This window comes from Stegastes partitus, unplaced genomic scaffold (genome assembly GCF_000690725.1).
Source record: "Stegastes partitus isolate 25-593 unplaced genomic scaffold, Stegastes_partitus-1.0.2 Scaffold2517, whole genome shotgun sequence".
In the NCBI taxonomy this organism is placed as follows: Eukaryota; Metazoa; Chordata; class Actinopteri; family Pomacentridae; genus Stegastes; species Stegastes partitus.
The window spans coordinates 39,502-48,094 of record NW_007580248.1 but is presented as its reverse complement, the minus strand read 5'-3'; the positions used below and the strand labels follow the sequence as shown (position 1 = coordinate 48,094).

General features: G+C 44.7%; 1 protein-coding gene and 1 pseudogene across 1 annotated transcript; one reads left to right on the top strand and one right to left on the bottom strand.

The window, feature by feature from the left end:
• Window positions 1-264: 264 nt before the first annotated feature.
• On the bottom strand, window positions 265-5,881 carry hsdl2 (hydroxysteroid dehydrogenase like 2). The gene is made up of 11 exons (XM_008305470.1): window positions 5,723-5,881; window positions 3,494-3,657; window positions 3,042-3,140; window positions 2,843-2,957; window positions 2,595-2,698; window positions 2,427-2,525; window positions 2,113-2,307; window positions 1,932-2,003; window positions 1,587-1,736; window positions 1,142-1,270; window positions 265-1,017 (listed from the first exon to the last, which is right to left on the bottom strand). The coding sequence occupies exons 1-11, from the start codon at window positions 5,737-5,739 to the stop codon at window positions 902-904; spliced, it is 1,260 nt and encodes a 419-aa protein (XP_008303692.1). The 5' UTR covers window positions 5,740-5,881; the 3' UTR covers window positions 265-901.
• Window positions 5,882-6,639: 758 nt separating this feature from the next.
• The window catches only part of LOC103375247 (polypyrimidine tract-binding protein 3-like), a 17,327-nt pseudogene continuing 15,373 nt past the window's right edge, over window positions 6,640-8,593 (top strand).

The window sequence follows — 8,593 nt, the reverse complement described above, 5'->3', positions numbered from 1 at the left end:
TGAACAATCTGAAAACAGGCAGATATATCCACATCACTGAATCACAAGCTTAGCAAAAAAACTGTGAAAACATGAGTGAGACTCAGAAAACGGCAGGAGGAGAAACTATTTTAAAGCTCTGTCGTTTGTCATTTGAAGTTTCTGCAGGATCTAAACATTAAAATGACTTCCTGCAGCAGCAACACGTTCAGAGCATCTCAGACTCCTGCTGTGTGTTCACGAAGCATTAAATCATTCAAAACATGAAGGAATCGACACGGAGGATTAATGTTCATATTTACTGCTTTTCAGGATTTCTAGTTTAATAGAGCAACAGATTACTTCTGTGTGAAAACAAAACAAACAGTTAAATTCATCCTGAAAATCTCTAACAAAATGTCTGACTTATTCATGTCATTTCCAGCCAAAAGAAGATAAAATTTCACTAAAAATCATCTATTTTTGCAGGTTATTCACTGGTTTTAGATGCCTTCTGGTAACAGCGGTGGAGCTCAGTGTTTCAGTCTCCACAGTCAAAGTCCAGACGCAGTAAGCTTTTCCATAATTGAACAAATCAGCTCTATCCGGGCTGACTGTGATTCTGACCAATAAACTGGATGACTGACACTGAACTCTTTTAGACTGTTGAAATAATTTTCCAACAAGAAGCAGCATCTCTAAGCTAACAGCAAACACTGAGTTAACCCGGTTAGTTAACTTTACCTTGTTAAATTGATAAATTCAACAGTAAGACACACTGGTCACACAGACTTTTGATAATTAAAAATACTGACTCCACAATCCGTCTGTCAACTCTGGAGATTTATTCATGTCTCAGTGTGTTTTTATGATTAAGGCAGGAAGTACAGCCACAGGCACTGAGGGGGTGGGGCCTGGTGGGCAAAAGGGCGGGGCCCCAGCATCACAGCTTGGCCTTGTTCATGCGACCCATCAGTTTGTCAAGTTTGATGGCGAGCGTCATGTCGCCTTTGATCCGCAGCTTCCCCGACATGAAGGCCAACGTGGGCTTCAGGTTCCCTGAAACAGCACACACACACACACACACACACACACACACACACTGTTGTTACCATGGAAACAACTCTGAGCTCATGGGGTCTTTGGGCTTTCACCTCTCATGGTTGCCATGTCGATGGCTCACCTGAAAACATCTTGCTAAAGTCGCTTGAGTCCATTGTCATGACAACATCCGGTTTGACGGGCGGCTGGCCCTGCCCCGCGCTGCCGGAGCCGCTCTTCAAATCCAGGAACCAAACGCCACTGTGTTCACCTGATATCGACATAAACATGATCATTTTACAGACATGCCCACTGGACATCCATATATGGACATAAACAGGACCGTACTAGAGGCAAGTCAACAATGTACTATGACACACCCACAGGACATCCTTATATGGTCTGAGATCAAATATTACAGACATGCCCGCCAGACTCTTTAAGTAGTCCTAAACAGGATCGTATTACACACACACCCACAGGACATCTTTATATGGACATAAACAGGATCATATCACAGACACACCCACTGGACATCCTTAAATGGACATATGGTTGTCTTCCTAACACACTGCTGTTGTTGTTACCTGACAGGTCAAACTGGTAGATGCCTTGTGTTGCCTTGACAACGTCTTCATTGATGACCCCTTTGATGACGTCAAATGTGCTTTCTATTGGTCCACCGGATGCAAGTGTGGCTGAAGATGATGATGGTGCTTTGAAGGCTGGGGTTGCCCCTAGCAACCAGAAGAAAGACACCGGGGGGCACTAGTATTACTATTACCACCAGCTGTGTGTGTATGTGTTTATATATATATATATATATAGTAGTATTTATAGTATAGTAGTATTTATAAAGCAAAGCAGTATTTGTAGTACTATCAGCTGTGTGTATAGCAGTAGTTATGTGTAGGAATGTTTGTAGTATTTACCGTGTTGCTCCATCTGCTGAGCCAGTGACTCTGGTGCTTCATCAAGGAAGAAGTCTGGCAGCAGGGGGTGACCTATCGATGAATCACAGACCACCATGAGCACCACATGACAGTGCATGAGAACGGCAGACTATAACAGACTGTAGCTAGGTTAGCATTAGCTCAGTTGGTATGCAGTCACCTGGTTGGACGGCATACTGATCAAAGTCTTTGAGTCCCTCCTGTTTGAGGACGTCCTCGTCCACCAGGAAATGACCCGTGTAGTTCTTTGGCTGGGAGAGGATGACATAGGCGGCGTCCGCAATGATGTCAGCTGTACGACACTGTTTCCCGATGTCTGATCCGCCCAACATGTCCATGGCAGCTGTCTGGATTGCTGCAGCAACAACACACAGGGAGAGCGGGGTTTGAATCACATTAGCATAATGGTAGCATGCTGGTCTACTATATGAGTCAATGAGGAGTCTGGTAGCAGGCTAACAGTTAGCAACTGACCAGTTTTGGGCCAGAGGGCGTTGACAGCAATTTGACCTCTGAACTCTTCAGCCATTCCCAGGACGCACATGGACATGCCGTACTTAGCCATTGTGTATGCTAAAAAACAAAAGGCAGATTGTCATTGCTGCACAGGTGCATGATGGGACACTGGATCACTACAGCTACCTGTGTGGTTCTTGAACCAGACGGGATTCAGGTTGAGCGGCGGCGACAGGTTCAGGATGTGAGGACTGCGACTCTTCAGCAAGTGAGGGATGACCAGCTTCGACCTGAACACAGACGCTGCTTAACCACAGCTGCTACATGTATCCACGCACATGTTACTCAACACATATATGCACTGTGGTTTCATATCTGTGGTGCCGTGTGTCTATTGTAACATGTTGGCAACACATATGTGCTCAGCGTCATACGTCAGGTATGTTCCTCTCAGGTTGATTCCAAGCATCAAGTCGACCTTTTTCATCGGCGTCTCCAGAGTTCCCGTCAGACTGATGGCGCTGGCATTGTTCACCAGGATGTCGATACCTGCCAATCAGAAAAGAATTGTAATGATGTCACGCTCCTGTCATAAGTCTGACCAGGAAGAGGAAAGTCTGGTCGCTGCTTCACCTCCAAATGTGTCGACGGCTTTCCTAACAGCTTCTCCAATCTGCTGCTCATCTCGAATGTCGACGACACACGGCAACGCTCTGCCACCGGCCGCCTCCACTGCAACACACACACACACACACACACACACACACACACACACACACACACACACACACACACACACACACACACACACACAATTGTGACTAATTTTGTAGAAACTGTGAGTCCTTGTGGTTGTGCTGTGTCGAGCAGTCTCTCATATCGTCACACTGATCACAGCTCCATTCACTTTGGCTGCTTTGTGATTGTCCATCAGAGGAAATATTCTGCTGTTCGACTGAGAAATGACGCCATTACTGAGGGCAGATACAGGTCAGAATGATCTGACATGTATCGTCATACTGCGTAGTGCTGCACTCGCTGCTGTTGTGTACTTTATTTTAACAGTTAGCCTGTTAGCTGCTCACCCTCCTGAGCCGCGGTGTAGATGGTTCCTGGCAGTTTGGGGTGGGGTTCGGCGGTCTTGGCAGCGATCACGACATTGGCTCCATCTCTTGCAGCTTTCAGAGCAATGGCTTTACCGATGCCTCGGCTCGCTCCGGTGATGAAGAGTGTGCAGCCGGCTAGTTTCCTGAAACATGTACACACAGAGACGGCACAGTTAGCTAACATGCTGTTTGATAATTCTCAGACACACCGTGAAGCCATTTTCAGGGTTGACTATCTCCAGAACTCCCACAGACGTGAGACTTGGGGAGGACACGGACGGTGGAGTGTCCGACAGATGCAGCATCAGCCTGTGGTTGAACTTCCACATGAAGGCAACATGAAGCAGCAACTTTGAACAGATAATGACAATATTTAGACCCGAACGAACGCCATCTCTAACCTTTACAGGTAAGACATGTTTCTGGGGCGGAAATCAGTATTTCCACTCATGAAAGAATCAGTAAGCCCACTGACATGTGCAGTATTGTGATTTCCAGGAGTCTGGACAGTCTGAACTAGTACTTACATTTTTTAATTTCTTTTTCTTTCTTTCTTTTTTTTATAACTGATATTTCTTAAATGTTTGCAATGTCCTCTTTGCTGCTGTAACAATGCAAATTTTCCCACCATGGGATAGTAAAGGTTTACTGTATTGTATGAAAATTCTCAGGATTTCGCCAAAATATTTTACAGAACTTAAATTTTTGACTACAGATAACATTAATAAAGACTGAACCAAAATCATGACTGACACAAAAAGAAAATCTTAACAGTGTTAACTTTATCCTACCTTTAAGATTTTTGTTTTATTGTTGTTTTTATTTTCCCCCAAAAACAGATTTGGTTTATTTACAGATAGAAAATGTTTGTTCGATTTAATAAACTTCCGTTTTTCATAATAAAAGCCTCCACAAAGCCGACAACAGTGCGCTCTTACTTTGGAGGTGCACTCTGTGTCTGATCGGTAGCTTGACTAAATCTTAACTTTTCTCTTAAAATTAATTTGACAAAAATTCAACAACACACACAGCCGGCGGGTAAATCCAGCACTTTAATGGCAGATCTTCCCGCCACAGGTAGAAATGATGAAACCTGGGATAATAAGGGCAGGACGTGTTGTTAGCCTGCGAGCTAACTGACGGCTAACTAAGTCTAACAGTAATATTTAATATGTGTCTGTACATGGTCACGTGGGAATAATAAGAACAACAGGGACAGATTTGGTCTGAACTTAGAGTGAAAAGTTAAAAATGCCCCCTCCTGATACACTGGGGGGCGGAATATGCACCCCCTCTATTTCTGACCCCAAAGGACTTAAAGCCACCAAATTCACAACATTTATTGATGATCATGGTCTGAGCATGATCTGAAAAGTTAAAACTGCTGAGACCAACAGAGACAGATTTACTGGGGGCGACCCCATTGCCAGAATATGCCCCTCAGGAGGGGGGCATTTTTAACTTTTCACAGTAAGCTCAGACCAAATCTGTCCCTGTTGTTCTTGTTATTCCCACGTGACCATGGACAGACACATATTAAATATTACTGTTAGACTTGTTTTATGTCCATCTACAGGTGACTGGCTGTCACTGCGGGGGCACAGCACCGGCCGAGTGCTGCTGTCGCCGAACTCCCATTGAAATATCTGCCGATTTGAAGTATTGTTCCAGAGGTGACAGGAAACGAGGATTAGAACCAAACTGCCAACAGTTTCTGAAACTCATGCTTATCAGAGTTAATTCGGCTCGATTATCGTCTAAGTGTGAACGTGTTTATTTTTATAACATTTATTTTCATGAACCTGCTCTCTTCACTACAATCACCGTATTGTCTTCAGTATGTTCCGGTTTGAACTGCATTCTCCGAAACCGTCCAGGAGGCATCCATGGGTGTTCTGAGCTGAGTTCTGAGTAGAGGACAAAGCTCACCAGAGCAGCTGTCACCGAACTCAGTGTAAATAATGTTCAACTCGAAAATGCTTTGCTAACAGGTCTCAGGAATGAGAGAAGAAACAGCTGCACCTGGTTTCTACAAGACGGAGCTTCACTATTCTATTCGGCTGCCGTAAAATCTCAACCTGAGACGGTGGGATTCGTTAAAACCTCAATTTCTATCGATGTACGTCCAGTTTGCATCGACCGCCAGGACTTTATTCAGCGGTCTTTTCGAACGGAGTTCTGTGGGAAGAAACAAAGACGACTTCTCACCCCGTGTTCTGCAGCATGGTGGCTCTCAGGTGAGTGAGCAGGTGAGGAACAGATCACAGGTAGTGCAGCAAATATCTGTTCTTGCAGCAGGTCGTCTTCTCCACCTTTCACCTACTTACAACCCAGGATCCTCCAGCAGGATGTCACGCTGCAGCCACTTCCGGTCTGCAGCGAAGATTTTCACAGATCGACGAGATGTCGAACGGATGGATTACATCTGTGATCCTCACAGTGTGACCAAAGAATGTATTGTGATGTATTGTAAGGTGATGCCTGCGCGGTGGAGCAGTGGGTCACTCTGGGGGTCACTCTGGGGGCTTCAGCCCGATGCCCTCCAGAGGAAGAAGGGGATGGACGGATCATGTCATGGGTTTCTGGACTAAAGTGTGTAAAACAAGAATTGTTCAAAGTACACCGTATTCTTTTGTAAAGTTCTGAGTATTCTTCTAGAGCATGAGCTGCAGTATTGTTTAAGGACTGTGCTTTGCATTGGTGGAAATGCTCTGACAGTGTATTTATAGCATGTTTACTGCAGAACGCACTCAGTCAAGTTTGCAACTGTTATCAAGCATATTTGTAATGAATATGTTCATTCCTCCACTGCATTTAAGTTTTACTTAAGCGCATAAAAGTCCACTTTAATTCAACATATTTTGTAAAACAGTCAAACAATAGATTGAAACCATCATTTCAGTTCAGCTTATTTAGAGCGCACATTGATGAACAGTGACACTGACATTAAATATGGGCACTGGACAGGTATAGTGATAAAATGATGTCCGCCATATCCTTTTATTTTCTTTTACTCAAATTTAAACTTAATGAAATCTATGGCATCTTTATTTGACAGTAGTATTGTTTTTGATCTGAATATTGCTCTTGTACCTGTTAAATCTTATTAAGCGTGTCTTTATAACATCTTTTATTTTGTCTCTTTCATTTTTTCGCATCAGCTTTCAAATAAGTACAAACAGGTATTTTCACATTAGTTGTATTTTACCTCTTTGGTTTATCAGTTGTGTGTTTTTATGTTGCATTTCAAATCTGAATAACATTTATTTGATTTTATCTGATTTATTTTATTGTACTAATTATCTTTGTTACACCTGTGTTTACGTCTTTAGTATCTTTATTTCAGTTCATGTTTTGTTTTAATTTTTGTTGCATTTTAAGTCTTGATTTCTTGAAGCTTTTTATTCATTTTAGAGTGTTTATGTTGAGGCGTGTCCTCCAGCCGCCATGTTCTGCCGTGACGTCACCAAACAGGAAGTGATCTCGTCGCTGGTGGCTGCGGAGGCTCGCGGACAGAAACGCTCTTCTCCTTCTGCTCCTCTTCCTCCTCGCGGAACATGGACGGGTAAGCGCAGGAAACCCTCCCGAACCTTTCCCGAACCCTCCCGAACCCCTGCCGAACATTCCCGCCTCTGTTTTCCCTCCTTGCTTCCTCCGTCTCGTTTCCTTGGTGACTGAATCGCACCTGCGCGAGCCTCCGCCGCCCCCTCCCCGCCTGTTCGTCGTCGTCGTCGTCGTTGTTGTTGTTGTTGTTGTTGTCTATTTATTTGCAGAAACGGTCCTGCTTCTGGCGCGCCGTTCGTCGCTCATATTTATGCGTGTGTTGCAGCTGAAAGTGTCGCGAGCGAATAGCGCAGCGGCGCCTTTGATTGGCTGAAATCTCGCGATAGTTGTGTGTTCACCTCCAGCGCACACCTCAAGCCATCGCTTTGATTTTCTCTGAATTTGTTCGAGTGTTCGTCTATAAATGTCCAGATGTGGACAGCAGGAATGGTCCCTACGCATATCTCCCTGTGACCAATAATCAATCAAAACAAATCGATTCCGATCCAATCCTTGTGATTACCATGACACCAAAGCTGCTCCAGTTTCTTTGAAGAAACAGTGAAAGTGTCCTGATGACTGATGGCATGGAAACAGGACTGATCAATAAGTGATCGATGGTCTGAGCTGCAGGTGAAACAGAGAAAATGACTTTAATCCAGAAACATTTACAGACCTGATCTGAAGTCACATCAGTGTAAACAGCTGTCCCATCTGGTCGTCAGTCGCCATCAGTCATTCTAGTCCCGGCTGATCAGCTGTCACCTGAGTCTGCAGCCGTTTATTTCATCTGTCAGGCTTCTTCACTGAATGTCTTCTGGTTAACAGTGACCTGAACATCTTTGGACTAAACTCGACTTTTGAGGAAACTCGATCCACATGTTCACCGCTGCCTGGTGCTTTAGAGACATGCAGCTGATTGGTTCATCCAGAAAATAATCCATAGTTGCAGCTTTCATCCAGACGCCTTGTTTTGTTCCATCGGGTCACCGACAGACGTCTGTCAGAGTAATCAGTGAGGCGATTGATCAATGAAACAATCAATGAGTCGACTGGTAGTTGTGAGGTTTGATATCAGTGTCTGTGTGCAGGAATCAGAGCTGCATTCTGTCGGCTGCTCTGCGAACATGAGCTCCTCCCACCTGTCCACAGGTGAGTCCTGTTTGTCTGCGTGAACATCCACAGTCACTGAGCTCTTCACTTACATGTGCTTCTGTTGCAGTGGATGGCACTGATAGGCTGTGTGTGTCTGAGCGTGCTCAGTGCGTCCCGTCTCGGGTCCTTCACCTGCGTCAGCTTCCTGCTGACGTCTCTGAACAAGAAGTGCTCGCTTTAGCGCTTCCCTTCGGCCGAGTTAGTCAGCTGATTACGCTGAAGGCCAAGAACCAGGTAACAGCTAACTGCTAAAAGCCCAGAGCTAACACATAACTGCTAGCAGCTAGCTGCTAACATGTATCTGCTAACAGCCAAGTGCAAACACATAGTAGCTAACATGTATCTGCTAACAGCCAAGTGCATACACATAGTAGCTAACAC

Coding starts and splice junctions, on each gene's coding strand:
- hsdl2 (XM_008305470.1), bottom strand. Junction 2,958..3,041: donor AGCCGTCGACACATTTGGAG/GTGAAGCAGCGA, acceptor TCTGATTGGCAG/GTATCGACATCCTGGTGAAC. Junction 2,526..2,594: donor CTGGTTCAAGAACCACACAG/GTAGCTGTAGTG, acceptor TTTGTTTTTTAG/CATACACAATGGCTAAGTAC.